The sequence below is a fragment of the Choloepus didactylus genome, chromosome 17 (genome assembly GCF_015220235.1).
Source record: "Choloepus didactylus isolate mChoDid1 chromosome 17, mChoDid1.pri, whole genome shotgun sequence".
NCBI classification, from domain to species: domain Eukaryota; kingdom Metazoa; phylum Chordata; class Mammalia; order Pilosa; family Megalonychidae; genus Choloepus; species Choloepus didactylus.
In genome coordinates, this window is record NC_051323.1 from 45,553,509 (window position 1) to 45,572,119 (window position 18,611).

The following is an 18,611-nucleotide window of genomic DNA, read 5'->3' on the forward strand; positions in this document are numbered from 1 at the left end:
CCCAGCACTGTTGGATTCTTCTTTCCCTATTCAGTGGACTTGGCACTCCTGTTACAAATCCATTGGCTATAGAAGTGAGGGTTTATTTCTGAACTCTCAATTCGATTCCATTGGTCTTATGCCATTGCAATGCTGTTTTGATTACTGGAGCTCTGTAATAAGTTTTGAAATCAGGAATCGTGAGTCTTCCAACTTCATTCTTCTTTTTGAAGAGGGTTTTGTCTATTTGGCTATTTCTCTATAAATTTGATGATTGGTTTTTCCATTTCTGCAAAGAAGGCTTGACTGGGATTGCACTGAGTCTGAAAATTGCTCTGGGTAGAATTAACGTCTTAATATTTGGTCTTCCAATGCATGAAGATGGATGACATTCCATTTATTTAGGTCTTCTTTGATTTCTTTTATCTATGTTTGTAATTTCCCATGTATAAGTCCTTTACATTCCTGCTTAAGTTTATTCCTTGATATTTGATTATTGTAAATGGAGTTTTTTTTCTTGATTTCCTCTTCAGACTATACATTACTACTGTATAGAAAAACTACTGATTTTTGCATGTTGATCTTGTGCCCTGCCACTGTGCTGAATTTCTTTATCAGCTCTAGTAACTCTGTTGTGCAATTTTCAGGATTCTATATATATACTATCATGTCATCTGCAAACAGAGAGTTTTACATCTTCCTTTCTAATTTATATGCATTTTATTTCTTTTTCTTGTGGCTAGAACTCCCAGAAAAATGTTGAATAATGGTGGTGACAGTGGGCATCCTTGTCTTATACCTTATCTTAGAGGGAAAGGTTTCAATATTTTATCACTGAGTATGATGTTAGTTGAGAGTTTTTCATATATGCCCCTTATCGTGTTAGGGAAGTTTCTTTCTAATCCTACTAGTGTTTTCATTAAGAAGGGGTACTGAATTTTGTCAAATGTCTTTTTTGCATCCAGTGAGTTGATCATGTATTTTTCCCCCTTCATTCTGTTAATGTGGTGTATTATATTAATTGATATTCTTATGTTGAACCACCCTTGCAAACCTGGGATAAATCCCACTTAATCATGGTATATAATTATTTTTAGTGTGCTGTTGGATTCAGTTTGCTAGTATTTTGTTGAGGATTTTTTGTAACTGTATTTATAAGGGATAATGGTTTGTAATTTCCTTTCTTGTGGTATCCTTAGTGGCTTTGGTATTAGGGTGATGTTGGCCACATAGAATGAGTTAGGAAGTGTTCCTTCCTCTGCAAATTTTTGGACGAGTTTGAGAAGGATTGGCGTTGATTCTTCTTGGAATGTTTAGTGAAATTTTCCAGTGAAGCCATCTGGTCCTGGGATTTTCTTTGTTGGGAGGTTTTTTGATTGCTGATCTAATTATTTTACTTGTTATTGATCTGTTGAGATTTTCCATTTCTTCTTGAGTCAATGCGGGTAGCTTACATGTTTCTAAGAATTTGTCCATTTCATCTCAGTTATCTAATCTGTTGGCATATATCTGTTCATAGTATTCTCTTATGATCCTTTTTACTTTTGTGGTGTCAGTAGTCATGTTCCCTCTCTTGTTTCTGATTTTATTTGTCTCTTCTCCCTTTTTTCTTTGTCAGTCTAGCTAAGGGTTTGCCAATTTTATTGATCTTTTCAGAAGACACAACTTTAGGTTTTGTTCATTCTATTTGCCCCATCTTTCTTAATGGCCTGGCTTCTTTCACAGTTATTCTCTTTTGCCACTAGATGGCACCTCCACATGAATTTAAGAATCGCCCCATTTTAAAGTTAAACTTGTTAAAACTTGGGAACAAGTTTTGTCTTCCTTTTGGGTGAATGGAGTGGCCTATTTTGTACCATTCACTGTGGTTTCACTAAATTGCTCAGGCCTCAAACTCTAAACTCTTGGAGAGCAGGAATTATCTCTTTCACTTCTTTGATCTAATAGTGTCTGGCACAGGATTAGATATACAGTAGCTGCTCAAAAAATAAAAGTTCATTAATTAGTTGCTCAGTATTTTAGGAAACATAGTATAAGACCTAAGTATGAGTCATAAATGGAGATGAAATTATCACTTACACGAATAATCAGGCCAACTTTGTGAACCTTGACACTCTCCTTTACTCCCCTTATTTAGAGCAGTGGACTTGGACACACTTAAATGTAAGTAGCACATTAATTGTTGCAGAATTCAATTTTTGAAAAATTCACCATGTTTCAAATAACTAGTACAACACTTAATATGGTCCTCTGACCCTTAATTAAGAGGGGGAGGGCAAATGCATTTTGAACAATCTGCATTCTGTTAGCTCAACCTCAGATGTTTCAGAATAGTTGTTTTGGGAATTGCCTGAGAGTTAAACACAAGATTAGAGTCCTCTTTTTCTCTTTTTATTTTACTTCACTCTCCCTTTCCTCTCTAGTCTCCCTTATCTTTTCCTCCATGGTCCTTTCATTCTTCTTGTCTGATCATATCTGGGATCTCAAGACATCTGAGAAAAAGTACTAAATTGCCTCAGATTTGATTTTGTGGATTCTAATTGTCTTACATTCTCTTTAGATTCTTTCTAATTTTCCTTATGGGAAAACAAACTCCTTTGTGGGAAATCATGGTCCATCACGTATGTCAGATGTCATTACACCTGGTGAATCTCCTGATTTAAATGGAGAGGTTCCCCTGCCTTATTAGCTATCACACGCAGGTGTTGGTTTTGAAGGATTTATCTCTGAATAGTATCGAGGAGCAGAATATGTCAGTGCATGTGTGTTCATGCGGCTTTCTCCATTCCCAACACAAAGATTGAAAACATGCTACTCAAACCAAAAAATCTCCACCAGTCAATAAATAGTACTTAAATATTAAGAACTTAAAAGTCATTTCTATAAATTGTCTAAGCCATGGAAGTGCCCTTGTTAACTAATCTGCTAATCATTTAAACACAACTTCTGTGTGAAATAGCATTACATATCTTTAGGTGCCTCTACATCAATCTCTCTAGCACCACTGAATTCAGAGTTTGGGCCATAAAAGTTTCTTGAAAGGCAAAATTTTGCTGAAAATGCAATTGTCTAGCAGAATTTATAAGCAATACCCCCTCCACACTCCGAGTCACAGAGCCCTCACTCATCAGTTCTGCCTACCAGCTCCGGACCAAACTAAGATGTCAGCACAGTGTCCCCCTTGCCTGTGTACACCTCCTCTTCAACCACTTTTAGGCCCTCAATTCCCCTCTTTTTTTATCCAGAGGTTAGGTACTGTCAGGGTATGACCTGAAACTCATTCAAAAGAAGATCATGAATGAAGGATAACTTAGAATTAACTTTTCCAGAGGATTATTTTTTTTTCTTTACTTTAATAGGGACCAAAGTCTTAAGTTTTTAAAAAACCACCCTTTCCAGATATTATTTAGGAAGTTCTTTCCTAGGACAGTAGGGTTTTCCAGTGCTCATGGAGTCACATTATGGATATGCTTTACCCACGGGGCCACAGACAGCTTCCCTGTTCACAGCACTATAGCCACTCTGGAACTGCATGGCTAAGCACCCTGGACATCACCTCACCCGAAAGCAGGGACATAGGGTCCATGCACCAGGGGTACAGCTGGCTAGCCAGACCGGCCACCATGGTAACTTTAGGGGCTTTCTCACGTTATCTCAGAATGCCCAGGCTGCTCATTTGAATACAAAGGCTGCATCTGATACATAACCATATACCAAACATGCATTCCTCTGGTGTCCACCTTTGGCACAACCTCTCTTGTCATCATCATCTTTATCATCACCACCACCACCACCACCACCAAAATGCTACTAACTATAATCAAGGCCTCTCTGTGTCAAGATTCTAGGACAAAAGCTTCATACATGACATTTTCTCCCTATGAGATTAGAGTACTTCTTTCCGCTTACGTATCTACCTTTCACCTTTGAGAGTCTTGAGTCCTAGGACTGTGGTAGTTAGAACCGGAGGGACAGTTCTTATGCAGGATATTTTTCTATATGCTCTGAAATTGTGCTGGGAGTGGTGGCCAATTCTAAGGGGCCACTAACCAATGCTAGGTCAGCAGAGAAATCAGGGGAGAGAAAGCTCAGCCTGGTCTGAAAAGTAGGGCCCGTCGATGAAGAAAATTCAGATCCCCAGAGCCGTACAGCTGATGAGAGCAGGGTGGGTGGGCCTGGGGGAGGCTGACCAGGGGCTCTCTCTCTGGGGCCTGGTGGTTTCCTGCTGCTGGGAAAGGCAAAGCAATTTCTTGCTGGTGGTCTCTTCCACCTTTTTCAGGCCCCCCTCCACTAAAGGCAATCACAAGTGACCCTGGCTCCTAGATCTATAAGGGAGATTTGCTTTGAGGGAGGGCAAGAAGGGATAAGATATAAGCAATATAAGCAATAATGAGACGCATTGCATATGTTATGGTGTTTGTACTTTTAAATGTGCTTTCATAGCCAGTAACTCATTTACAATAGGCTGAGAAAGCACTGTCCCATTTTACAGATGGGAAAACTGAGATCTTAGGATTTCCTGAGGAGAAACGGTAGAAGGCCAGAACGGAGTGGTTAGGGTGGCAAAGAGCTGCTGCAGAGACTGAGACTTTGGGGAAAAAACGGTGCAGAAAGCTCAGGTCAGGTGCCCTTCAGGGATGCGTTAGTTGGCAACCCGCAGTAGCATTTACCAGAACTGGGCCCACCCTGGCTCTGTGTTCCTAAGCCAGCACCTGCTCCTGGCTTTTCCTTCACTTCCCAGATGTGGACTCTGCTCATCCTATCTGTTCTCCCCTATCCTCCTCCTTCCCCCTCTTGTGCCTCAGGCACCCACATTCCCAGGCCAGGGCATGGAGGGAAGCCCACATCGGGGGCAGGCAGGAGAGTCAGGAGCCGTGCGGGGCTTCAACGTTCCTTCCCACTAAGACCCAAGCCTCTTCCCCCCAGTTTCAACCCTCCACTTGTTCTAAGAACTAAGATGACATGGCTTATGTTTGCAGTTGTAGTACTCTACCAACAACCTGAATAAAGAAATAATTTAGAGTGAGAATAATAGCTAATACTGTACATTCACCTAGGCAATCAAGCACCAGTGTCCATGCTCTTAACACTACACCGTCAGAGAATTTCCAGCTGGGCCTGGCTCTGGGGGTTAGAATCTGGATTAACTCCCATCATATAAAAGCCTTCACACCTGTGAGTAGAGGCTGGGCTGGAGCGTCCCACAGGAGAAGCAAGGGCTGAAGGAAAGCCCAGTCAGGTAAGAGAACAAGGGGACGCCATCCAGGGGCAGGAAGCTCCCAGCTGGCCTCCGGATTGGGAGGACTGATGAAAGTCTCTAGACCTTGGTCTCCTGAGGGAAGGAAAACCCTCAGGAGCCTGGGACACATGTGGAGGGATGTGCACAGAACACAACGATGACAACAGAGGTGCACGCCAGAACAGCTCTGCAGACAGACCCTGATGCTGCTTCCAAGCGGGAACCACTGAGGATGGTATTAGGTACCTCTTAGTTGCAAAGGTAGAATTGAACAGAGAAATAAGCTTATGAACTTACACCTTTATGCCCCTAGACACACATCTTTACCACAGGCACAACACCACACACACGCAGGTAAGACCCACCCACCCACGGCACGCAAACCCCCAGAGCCCACCTGTCATCGCAGTAGGTGAACTTCATGTCCATGCTGTGGCGGCTCAGGAAGGTCTTGCTGTCCAGGGGGATGTCCATGTGGGACGGGTGCTGGATGGGTTCACACATGATAATGAGGCAGGAGAGCAGGGGCTCCTTGAAGCTGCAGAGACTACTGTGAGGGGGGCAGCTGTTGTAGACCTTCACCTGGCCAGTGCAGTGCAAGACCTGGGGACCAGCGATGCAGGGTCAGACGCGGGGCTTAGGGCATGGGGGGTCAGGGCTTTAGGGCTCCCACCACCCTACACCAGGACTCCAACCCAGGCCTGGGGTTGTCCTACCTTCCAGGTGGCTGACTTGAGGTTGACGGTCCGGCCTCTGTTGGTAACCGTGCACTTCATCCTCATGAAGAAGTCCCGCTCTGTGGACATGTCTTTGCTTTTCTTCCCAAATCCAGAGCCTGGATGGTGGAGCAGGGAGAGGCCCGTTGAATTCAGTTTGACTGTTTATATTCCAAAGAGGGGCCCAGGGGCAGCTGTCCCGGGCAGCTTACTGTTTGTATTTCCCAAACAAAATGAACACTCCACGTTCAGCCTGTGAACTCCACCCGCTGCTCCCTGTGCTGCTGTCTGCCTTGTATGCTGAGCCCCATCTTGGCCCGGGATGATGGCTTCTCAGTCTGCCAGCTTGTCCCCTCACCTGTCGGGTAGGGGCGGTGCTGTCATTTTATTTCCCATTCCCCTAGCACACGGAGCACAGGTCAAGGCTCGAGTCTGAAGTGGTGAGGCCAAGAGCGACTATTAGACATCGTCTCAGCACATCTCTCCTAGGGCAGGTCCCAGCTTTCTAAGAGGAATTCCCAGGGGCAGCGTGGGCAAGAGCTCAGCCACTCCGTAGGTATAAGCTTCCAGTCAGAAATGCCTCTCAGACACTCCTGCCTTTTCACAACCACCCCTCAGGAATGTGAAACCGCTCACTTCTATTTGCAACCTGCAATGGCTGCTTTCAGGATACCGTGCCATCGGCTCTCACCGTGAAGTGACATATGCCAAGGATCAAGGGCAAGCTCTGGTCCAAGTCTCCCGGGATTTCGTGAGCAAGTCCACTTTGAGGTTTAACTCAACACGGATCATACTCTCTATCAACCAGAATTAAATAAATCACTCAAGCCAACAATATAGCTTCCTCCCTTAGCATCCTGCCCTTTTGTGTTCTTCCCACTTTTCGTAATGCAGAGTAATGGATGGGGCTAAGTGCCGGTGGAGGCCCTCTTGTCAGGGTCTAAATTCTGCCTGTACTGCCTTCCCCACCCTCAGCCCTCTAAGGTACACTCCTGACCCTGCCCAGCATCACAGAATAATCCAGAGTCTCATTTCCAACAGTCACACTCCTCCCTGGAGAGCCCTGTGTCAAACGATTGGTCGCACCCCTGATCTTTAGGAGAGCCAGCTAAGCAATAGACCAAACAGTGAACCTTCTATGCTGTTGTTTTTTTAAGAGCAAATATTCCTATTCATGACTATAAGACTGTCTCTCCTATCCTTACAGTTTTAATTTTCTTGGGTGGAGTTTGTATAGAATGAAACATACCTATAGTTTGTGGCCTGGACCGTTTAGGACCAATCCAGGTGTGGGGACTGAGGGGCTGGGGGACCTATGTGTGGCTGTTTGCTTGGGTTACTACTGAGGCCACTGACTTCTCTCCATTCTGTCATCTGATCAAACTTTCTAAACATAGCTCCAATCATATCACCCCACCTCTGATGAAAAGCCTTCAATAGCTCCCCTCTGTCTGCAGGATAAAGTTTGAGGTCCTCTGCTGGGCCTTCAAAGCCTCCCACCATCTGCCTCCCAGTCTCATTTCCTTCTAGGAGCAACATTAACCCTTTGCTTCCAGATCGTGAGTCCATCCACAAGCCAGTACCTTCAAAGACGATTTGCTGATTCATTGAGTTTGACTGATATCCCAAGTCCCCAGAACAAGGACCAAGAGATCTAAAGTTCTACTCAGGTAAATAGCGCTTATCTGACTGTGAATCATGGCACTTGGGAGCTGGAATGTCCTAGGTTTTGCCTAGTCCTATACCATCAATTTGAAAAGAAAGACTCCAAGGAACAGAGAAGTGAAGTGACTTGCCTCAGGTCACACAGTCAACCTGAAACTAGGGGCAGTGGTTGGACTGAGACTGATAACCCAGGAGGCCAAGAGATTTCTGGGTTAGAAACGAAACAAGAGATGTTTTGCTTTTCTCAGGCTTCAAGCATTTGCTTCATCAAGGGATTTGGGAAGACTGGCAGCCCCTTCTCCACAGAACCAAACAGAACTTCCTTAGCAGCTCAGACAATTCATTAGACCCATGGAGAGCTCTCCAGCCTGCATACTTTAGGAGCAAGGCTGCCCGAGGCCTTCAGTGGGAGAGCAGAGGGATGGGTGAGAGGTCAGTGGTGGTGGTGGCAGGGGCAGGCTGCTGTAATCCTGCACCATGTGTGGACTGCGGACTCAATCTAGAACAAGAGTGGAGGTGGGCCAATTAAGTGTCCCCTTTTGCAGTGGCTGCAGTAACAATACACACCTTGAAGGCTTGGTTTTACTGCCCGTGTTCTTCAGACTGGGCAAACACACACCTCATGGCAGGTAAGAGATATTAAAGGGGGCTGTCTAGACACAGGCAGAAGATGCCCAGGGCAGTGATAGAATCCCAAGTTCAGGAGGGACCGTCAAAGTTATTGAACCCCACTTCTCTCCAAAGCTTCAGTCTTCTTGGCAATGTCCCACCGTGTGGCTTGAATGTACCAGTGACAGGAGCTCAGGTGGCAGCTCCAACTGCTGTTGCAAAGTGTCTTCTGCCTGTGTGGACCCTCTCATCCACTGGCCTCTACAGATACCTCTACAAGTAGGGTGCAGTGCAGCAGACCTTATAAAATCTCTGTCCCATGTCTCATCACTGGAGGATCAAGTCACTCCTTGGCTCCTGTGGTGGCTAGTCTACAAAGGTGGCTCCGAGGAGCCATGCCTCCTGACACACATGCCCCTATGAAGTTCCCTCCCACACTGAATCAGGGCTGGCCTGTACCATGCTCTACCCAATGCAACAGGGCACAAGTGATGCCGGGCCAGTCTCGGGACTACGTATCGGGAAAGTCTGGCAGCTTCCACTTTTGTATTTTGGGAGTGCTGAGCTGCCAGGTCAGAAGTCTGGCTACTGTGGAGATACCAGTTGGGAAGGGATGGCTCTGAGACTCCACGGAATGAGAGAGAGGCCCAGTTGTTCCTACATTCAGCTGATCCCAGACTTCCAGCCGTCTGTCACCAGGCACAGACACGAGTGATCCATCTTGATCCCCCAGCCCAGTCAAGCCCCCAGAAGGCTGAAACCCAGCTGACATCACATGGTGCAAAAGCACCATCCCCAGAACCCACAAAATTGTGAGACAGATAATAAAAGGATTGTCGTTTAAGCCACTGTGATCTAGGTGGTTTGTAACATAGCAATAGGCAAGTGTAACAGTTTCCATGGACACTTTTGCACAGACGAGTTTGTTGATTTGGGTGGTGTCATTTGGCAGAGATGCTAAAATCTCAGGTGATGAAACCTTCTGGAGATAGTATCCTTACTCAAAGGAGTGGCCTAATAGTGTGATATCAAACACCATGCGGGGCCAAGAGGATTGATTTTTGGGTGCCGGGTCCTCTCAGTGTCCTCATTCTCATCTTGCCAGCTCCAAGCCTATACAAAGAGCCAGCCCTGCTGGACTTTTTATGGATGACAGTTTTTCCTGTATACAACAGCCATAAATTGTGTCTCCTATACTTGTACACAAAGAAAATACAGATCTCCTCCTGGGTGGGGCAAGAAGGAAGGAACACACAATGAAGAATACTTTACCATTTTTGAGACTCAGGTTCTCACGGATCTCCTCGTGGTCGCAAGGGTGGGTGAAGTCAAAGATACTGTGTCCTGTTAGCTCCACCTGGTTCAAAAACAAGATTGGGTTTCATTATTTCTAATATTGAGGTAGAAGACTGCAAGAGGAAGCCGAGTCACTTTCCAGATTTGGAGATGGGGAGGAGACGCTTATTCCCAAACAGGTGCTGTGGCCCACGGAGGTGACAGACAGAGAGATGGAATAAAGGACTGCCGGTCAACGACAGAGACTCATTTCTCAAAGGTCACCCTGTTAATGCAGACAACAGAGGGTTAAACTAGACCAAGACGGCCATCAGCGATGTCAAGTCCAATGCCAGGAAGTGTGAGTTCTGTTCCTTTCCCGAGCCTTGTGGTCTGAGGACAGTAAAGGTCAGAGGGGGCATAGGCAGGGAGAGGTCAGGAGGGATTGCAACCAGCACCTTCTACCAATTTCTACCCCCAAATGGAAACTTGTTCCCTTTATGAAAGAGACAGAGGAGGTGTGTCACCTGTGTGAGTCCCATGAACTTGCTGATGTTTTCCGAAAGAAAGATCATGTCGCCATCTTGGGTCACCACGGCAATGAAACCCTCCAAGGCTTTCAGGTACAAGTTGTCCATCTGCTGGTCAGACTCCACTTCAGACTCATTTTCAGAGCACACTGGAAAGAGAGGGGCATCGAACGGCTTGCATGAATGTAGGGTCATAACAGACATGACTGAAATGCACAGACGTCTCCCAAGAACAGCTTGCAGGCATTAGAGCCTTTTCTGGAAAGGCTCACTGCCAACCACCTGAGTATCTGCCACATGTCCAGATAGCAGCATTTGTTGACCACATACTATGTAAGGACCCTCTGATGGAGACTTTGTGGACAGTATGTTTTTAGTGGCAGCAGTACATGTGGTGGCAGCAGTGATCATAGATGTACAAGTAGTCGTGTTAACAGGAAGAACGATCATTTTAGCTGCTAATGTATATTGAGCAATGACTACCTGCCAGGCACTGTACTAAGCACATTACATAATCTTCACAACAACCTGAGGTAGGTTCTATTCTTAGTCTCATTTGGCAGTTGAGGCTTAGAGAGGTTAAGTCACTGGCCCAAGGTTGTAAAGCTTCTGAGCTACATTTTGAACCCAGGCAGTCTAATCCAAAAGCCCCACTCTTACCCATTTATAGGTTTTAGAGTCAAGTAAACACAGATTCTATTCCTACCTCTGTCTCTTGATAAGCTATGACTTTGGGAAGGTAATAACTTCTTAGAACATAAGTTTCATCATCAGCTAAGCAGGGGATAATAATTTCCATTTCATTGAATTGTAAGGATCAAATAAGACTGCACACGTCATACCCTATGAAGCTGGATGATTCAATAAATAAATGTGCTTTTCTAACAAGTTCCCAGGTGATGTTGATGCTGAGGTCCGATGAGCGACCCTAACGCGGGGAGGACAGCCGATTTTGGCAAGTGGTGTCGGATTTGGGGGGACGAGAGAGGAGAATTTTTCAGCATCACTGAAATGACACCAGTTAGGTGCCCCCCTTCTCCAACAAGCAGAAGACCGGCCCTGTGGTTTCTGAGAAGATATTTTCTCTTCAATTTCCTTGATCTCAACAGCAACACTGACTTCAAAATCTGGAGTAATCCCAAGACAACTCTGTTTGGGTTTACTAGGCCCAGAGGAAATACTTCTGCTTAAAATTTCCTGTTTTCAACAGTTCCAACACAGTCAAACTGGCTTCCATGTGTGCTCAGCACAAGTGCTTCCAGGAGATGGCGAAATTGGCTGCGGCAGTGGGCATGCCAGCCTCCGGGAGGGAGGGCGACGGGGCCACAAATGGAAACGGAAGGTCTTGGAACTGACGTCACACTGGCTGCAGGACCAGGAAGCAAGGACCCTGGGGCAGCAGGACTTGGGTGGGGCTTCTTCCCGCTGTGGGACAGCACCTGCTTCTCCTCCTGGGGCTTCTGAAGGCACCCGGCCAGGCCACTCTCACCCTGCTTGGAGCTGAGGGTGAAAACTGCAGAGCAGGGAGGTGGACCCTCACCCGAGGGGCCGGAGGCTCATGCCATGTCACCTCCTGCTGAATTCCACTCCGCCTTTCCTCCTGCTCCTTCATGTGAATGTCATGTCTTCCCTAATGTATCATTAACATCCAAATCAGTATTAGGAACATCAAAAATTCACTCACCAAGCAGTTACTAAGCTTCCACTATGTGCCTGCCCTGGGCTAGGCACAGAGTGGGAAAACAGTCAGGGCATGGGTCATCAGAGCTCACTTACTATGCACTCATTCCTGTTGCAAGGTGTGTCAGGGATTCAGAGAGGGCCAAGGGCAAACCTTCCCTCGAGGAGTCTGCAGAATGGTGGGGAAGGCCACGATACAGAGCTGAAGGTTACACAATAATAAGAATAAACCCTTGGTGCCCATGCTAGGTGCTCGATAAGCTGCCAACTGGGTCTTTTAATCATCTTGGGTTCTAGGCCTAAGTTACTTGCTTCCCAAGACACTCAGGGTTTGACCCCAAAGAAGAGGGACGGGGCATGAAAATCAGATGCACTCTTCTGAGATGGTGTATACTCGGCCCAGGGAGCACAACAAGACGCTTTAATGCTAAAAATAGCCCCTGTAAACAGGCTTTGATGACTCCCCACAGCCAGGATATGCGCGGACTGAGGTTCTGGAGCACTTTTTCCGGAGCACTGCTCATTTCCTTCGGGCAGCGCCACCTGTGTGGGGTGGGACCCCACGGGCAGCAGGAGCTGGGCATCTGGGGTGAGCAGCCAGGGTGGCAGAGCAGACACCTCCTGGCCAGGTCTGTGAGGCCAGGCTGCCACCACGGTCCTGCTGGTCAGGGTACTGGCTATGATTTTATTCCACCAAGGCTGTTTTCTGATTTGTTTCCTATTCTGAGAAGTTCCAGGACTGCTTTAAACCATTCTGATCTGATCCTCCTGGTGCAAGATGTGCTTTGCAGTCACTCATCCCTGAGTTATCACAGGGGTAAAAGGGCTTTGCCTAAACTGATTCCTCCCCTCTAGTCTTCCCATTGCTATAGACCCAATACTACCCCCAGTCCTGGTGAGCTCAAGAGCAACCCAGAGAAACCAAGAAGATATTATTTTGGGTCACTTATTAGATCATTATCCATATCTTTAAACTCCACTATTGGCAAGTAGGAGGCTATGGGCTACTCTCAAACCTCTGGCAGCAAAATCTGATCTTGTTTACCTACCAGAGAGTCCTGAAAGTCTATGATTAGAAATTCATTCCCTTGTTGTTTACGTATCTTACTATCTTACCTCTTTGTATTACCCTTCATGAGATGTAGCTCAGGGCTGGGTTCAGAAAATACCTGCTGATTGACCACACTTTTTTGGTTTAAGTTAAGGGAATGATTTTCTAACAAGGTCAGGATCTCTGGAAGAGATTTCACATTAGCTGCTCTCAGTTATTAACATCCTAGCATGAATCAGCTTATTGGCTCATTTCCAAACAGGACAGAAATTGTTCAGAGTGGAGGTGGGAAGAGGGGGTGGGACAGTAAAAAAAAAAAAGTGGGGGGGGAGGATCTGGGAAAAGAAGTTTGAAAGTGGGGCGTGAGCGGGTACCAGAAACCATTTCTGCCTCCACATTTCTGCTTTCTTTGGTCACACCTTTCCTGCACAGAAAACTCACAGTAAAAAGTTTGAAATATCTTGTCCCACACTTTAGTGTCTTTCTCTTAGTAGGCTAGAGATCAGGAAATCATAATCCCTTTTTAAAACTGATGTTTTCACTAAGCAGATAACAACAAATCAATGATAAATCTGACATTTCTCTTTAGAAACTTCATTTTGATTCCTAGCTGTTGTGGGAAATATATTTGAATTAAACATGTTAAGAGTTTGGGGAAGTCCCAAATTGATTTCACAGTGGAAGTGAATTTTGCATATTTACTGCTGGTTAATGCCCCCAGATTGTAGAAGAGACCCTCATTCAGCCACAGTTTGTGGGGCTCATCTTGAAAGAGGCTTGGAGACGACTGGGCGGCATTTCCACTGATGTTCCCGTCAGAGTGTGTTCTGTTCTTAGCCCAGCGTGGAAGCTAATATCATAAAGCCATTGTTTCAGTTTGCTTCCTGTGATACGAATCTCAATCAGAGGCCCAGACCCACAGCCTGAATTTCTCAATGTTGAGGTTTCCTCTCCAAAATTCCCACACAGAACAGCCTACTGTGAAAATCAAAGGGAAACGTTACTAAGTAAAGAAGCAACTTTTCTAAAGCAAAACCTGGTATTTTTTAGCCTTTTGAACTCTGAGGTATGCAACCAGCTATTTCCTATTATAAAGTGAGCCAAAATTGGTGGTCACCTTTGTTAAAGATGCTTGAATAATGATTTGTGGCTTGTTTTGATTTGGAAAAGGCTGGCAACTTCGCATTGTGATAGACATTGCCGAAAGGTGAGAAAAGGATAGTAAGGGCTTACACTGGAGTTTCTTTTTTATCACATTTATTATAAACGAATTTACTTGTTAGTAATACTTGTTTATTTTTAAGCTATATTTTATTGAGAGCCTAACATGTAGGAAGCAATGGGATAAGGTCTTTTGTATCTGTTATCTTAAATCTCAAACAACATTGCAAGGTAATTACTATTATCTCCTTTGTACAGACGAGGAAACTAAGGTTCAAAGACAGTAAAGAAATAGTTACAAGGTTGTATAGAAAGAAGGCAGTGAAACTGAGTTTCCAACACAGGTCCATCTGACCACAAATCCTGTACTCCTTCTCGATAAGCTACATGCATTGAAAAAGCAAAATATGACTAAAAAAGAAAAAAGGGCCTGTCTCACATACAATTCCTGAAAACAATTTCTAAGAAATGCCTGGTCCAGAGAATGTGTGGCAGGAGCCCGGAAGAGAAGTCAGAGAACAGGGGATGTGTTGAACAGCCACCTCCGACTCCCCCAGGCTATGCTCTTTCTATGAGAATTTCTCCTTCAGGGTCACCAGGACCTGATGGTCAAATGAGGAAACTTTTTAATCTTTTCCCCATTTCTTTCTTCGGGACAGAGAGGACCAGAGCTGACATGCTAAGGGCTCTGGCTGGGCAGGGGCAGTCTGTGTCCACAACTTGCAGCAGCTGGGAGATGTGGTGTCCTGCCATGGCCCACTCTGGTCTTATCCCCTGCTGGGCGTGTCTAACACACGGGAGGACGGGCACACCAGGGGGTCCCACCAGCACAGATGCAGAACGTGCCTGCCATCCCATGTCTGCCTTCCCCATAGTCCAATATTCAACTGTACTTGAATTCCAGGTACAGATTCACCATGTGTTGCTTTAAACAACCTTAACCATTCCACACCTCGCTTGTCATTATCTGTGAAAGGAGGAGGTTCATCTGACAGTCTCTAGGTCTCAAACAGTCCACGGGTCCAAATTTAGTTCAAGCCTGTCCCATAATTCATGGATTACCCCTCCCAGGGCTTCTATTGGTGGGGGAGAGAGGAGGGTGGTGGTGGAAGGAAGCAATGATTAACCCAAAGGAATTTATTTCTAATAGTAGAATCTTAAGTACCAGAGTAGGGAAGTAGAGGAGCTATTCCTGGGTGTTGAGATGGAGTCCCTCTAGTCCTAAATTGGTGACTGACTACTCTTTACATATGTAAAGATGATTCCTACATTCCCAGACCTGTGTAGGAAGACAAGCCAAGGCGGTTAAAAGACAGAGATAGCCACGTGCCCTCTGATGGATTCACCCAGCCTTGACAGAGCGTCAGCCCGTTATTCCCATAATTCTGTAGCATCTATGACTATGATTCTGCTGTTGTTTTGGAAGTATTTATAGAGCATGGCATTGCCTTTCGTCTTCCCCACACCCCACCTCAAGTCTGCTCTTTTCTAAGATTGCACAGTCAGCTTCTTTAGACTTGCAGCACAGGGTTAGCCCTCCAACCTTCGGACCCACTGAGCAGTCATCTCCCCCCATATCCTTCCTGTGCTACAGGGCCCAGAATAGCACATGTCGGCCAGCCTCTCCACTTCACACTGGATTCCCTCTGCTCAGAGTTTCTTTCCCAGAATAGCTAGTTCATAACAGGATGGTGGAATCAACCCATCCCCGAGGCACCATGCTTACTCAGGAAAACTGAAAACCAACCACAAAAGAACCTTCCCCTCCCTGACTGTCTCCCTCACACTCACCATCTTGGACACTGCCCACCTGCAGTGGCCAGCTCAGGGCAGGGAGTGACATTACACGCTGACCAGTTTCCTTGCAAAACTGACAGACAAGATGAGATTTTCACATAGAATCTGAACTGGAAAACTCCTTAGGGCACCACTTTCTGATCAGGACTAACAGGAAATAGTTTTTGAAGAATGTGAACTTTCTGAGAGAGAAAAAAAAAGTTTCGTGAACTTGATGGTTGCAGAGATCCTCGGGAGGGTGAGACTTGGTCAGTTCCCTGGGGGTGGGGGTGGGGGTGTCACGCACTAGGTTATCAATCAAGGACACCCCAGTGTGAACGAGGGCGGATGGACCGTGGCTCTACAGGCACTGCCTCAGTTAATTCTCACACTCTGCAAAATAAAGATTTTTAAGTCTGTTTTACAGATGAGGAACCAATGTTCAGAGAGGCAAAACAATTTGCCTGCCATAACTGGCTACAAAGAGGGAAAAAGATCATATGGACAGCCTCGACTACCACTGTGGGGAAGGCTAAGACTGAAGATAAGGACCAAAAGCCCTCCTAAGGATTCAATCTAGTATTGAGTATGCGCCTTTTGTCCAGATAGCAATAAAACTGGGAAGTCAGCAAAACTAATCCGTAGTTCTCCTAGCCCTCTTTGTCCTCCTTAGCTTCCAGGTCCCCAGGCTTTTCCTTTCTCCCTGTCTCAGGGCTGTTTTCATTGCACAGGTCATTGGTGGAAAGGAGATATTTAACCAAAGGAACAAAGCACTAAGGGTGGTGTTTTTGTGGGTGAAAGTTTTGCAAAGTGGGGATTGCTGGGTGGAGAAGATGACCAGTGACCTTCAAACTCTGGCACAACAGGGGCCTCCAGTCTGTAGGGACATACTGGTAAGTCTGCCTGTCTGCAGCAGCCTGGGGGCAGCTGCCAGCCTCACCTGAGGAGAGGAGCTTGTGTGTTCGCAGGAAGCTGATAGCCAGCCGCATGATGGAGGCCTTGTCCAGGTGGGAGCTCACGCTTTGAGGCAGGGGCAGCTCATGGGCGAGCTCGTAGAAGACTTCCGTCTCCTTGCTCCGCCGGCATCTTGCAGCATCACGGGACTTCTCCTTCCTCCTCTCCGAGCTACTCCTAAATCGAGAGCGAAGGGGTTAGTGCCTAAAACATTACTGCCCACCTACAACACTCCTGCTCTGCATCCTCCTGGGCCCAAACTCATAGGCTCATCACGGGCCAAACTCTTCCACTGAACTGCTCTGGGCTCGCACCAGTGGTCCAAGCCACACGCGGCCTGCTCTACTTGGCTAGCTATGTTTTCATGTGTGTTGGTGTCACTTCAACTGCCCTCCTCCCTCGTGCATTCCCATGGTGTCACAACAGGGCTTCACAGGAGTGGGGTTTCGGCAGGAACTTGCTGATTAAATTAATTAACTGGTGATGCCTCAGAACTGGTCCTGGGTTATCTGAGGACCAGGGTGAATGTTCCGGGATGGGGATGGATGGGTGGGGAAGCTATGGCCTGTGGCCCAAGAGGCTGGGTCAAAGGCACTAGAGGACAAGAGGAAAAAACTGCTTCAAGTTTCTCTTTTTCTGGATAAAATCCACTCAGAAAAATATAAGCCCATACCAGACCTTAGTTCACATTTCACAAACACAGAGTTATTTCTATAGTAAAAACTGAAAATGCCATTGCAGCCCAACAAAACCAGTCAGCCAGACACCCATGATTTCCTAAAGCAGGTACCTGATAAGGGTTAAACAAGAAACAGGCATGAAAGGGCTCTCTCTCCAAATTCTGCCGTCATATGTCACCAGCCTGTCTCAGCCTCACTTTCCTCTTTTTTGCAGGACAGAAGGAAAGATGACACACACAGAAGTCTGCTTCTTCCAGGAATTCCTAAAGAAATCCTGGATCTTCTTATAAAGCCCATGGCAAGTTCTAACAGGGTAAGTTTAAAAGCCAAAACTGCCTGGGTTACTTTTCTATCTTCCCTGCTTTATGGTTCCATACACTTAAATTATTTAAACTTGTTCAGCTCAGATTCTTCATCTGTAAAATGGTGATAATAATACTTATTCCACAGAGGTATTGTGAAGATGAAATGAGATAATTTGTGTAAAATTCTTAGCACTGGGCCTATATCAACAATGAGCAATGTTAGCTAATATTAATAAAAATTCTGCCTGTGAAAAGGTGATCATAAGAGTAAAAAAAAATCACAAAACAGAATAGTACAATCCTATTTTCATAAAAATACATGCATCGTACATAGTATTTCCTACACATTATATAGAAAAAAATCTAGGACTATAATAAAATAATACTGCTAATTCTTACATAAGATTATTATATAACAATCTATAATAGGTTATTATGATATAATATATTGCTGTAATAATATAATATAATATATTGCCATAATAAAATAATAATTGTTATTACAACTATCACATAAATCGGGCTTGCTATATTCCAGGTGTTATTTTAAGCCCTACCAATACATTAACTTCTTTAATTTTCACAATTACCCTTGGAAGTAAGTATTACTATCCCTAATTTACAGATGAGGAAATGGGCTTGTAGAGTGAAGTAATCCACCAGAGGTTTCCCGGCAGGCTTGTGGGGAGTCAGGCCTTGCAGGCAGGCCCTTGGGATTCAGAATTCCAGCTCCTAACCATCCATCACTCGCCTGTCTCTCTATACCCCCAAATGTTAGTGTCTCAGGGTAGGGAGGTCAGGGGTGATTTGTTTTTTCTTAATGCTTATCTATATTTGCTTATGTTTCTATAAATAATCCACATTGCTTGTTTAAGAAAAAAATTTGTTTTTTATTTTTTCAAAAAGTGTCCAATACATTTCACAGCTCTCAAGGTCTCAATCCAACCAGGGCCCCCTCACCCTGTCCTCCTCTCTGGAGAGTTCCAAAACC

General features: G+C 45.4%; 1 protein-coding gene across 1 annotated transcript in view; it reads right to left on the reverse strand.

Moving 5' to 3' along the window:
• The window catches only part of EPAS1 (endothelial PAS domain protein 1), an 86,544-nt gene that overhangs the window by 23,620 nt on the left and 44,313 nt on the right, over positions 1-18,611 (reverse strand). Inside the window, exons 2-6 of the mRNA XM_037807808.1 lie at positions 16,622-16,812; positions 10,011-10,162; positions 9,481-9,565; positions 5,935-6,053; positions 5,616-5,821 (exon numbers count right to left, since the gene is read on the reverse strand). Of these exons, the coding sequence (XP_037663736.1) occupies positions 5,616-5,821; positions 5,935-6,053; positions 9,481-9,565; positions 10,011-10,162; positions 16,622-16,812 (753 nt within the window). The remainder of the gene's footprint in view (positions 1-5,615; positions 5,822-5,934; positions 6,054-9,480; positions 9,566-10,010; positions 10,163-16,621; positions 16,813-18,611) is intronic.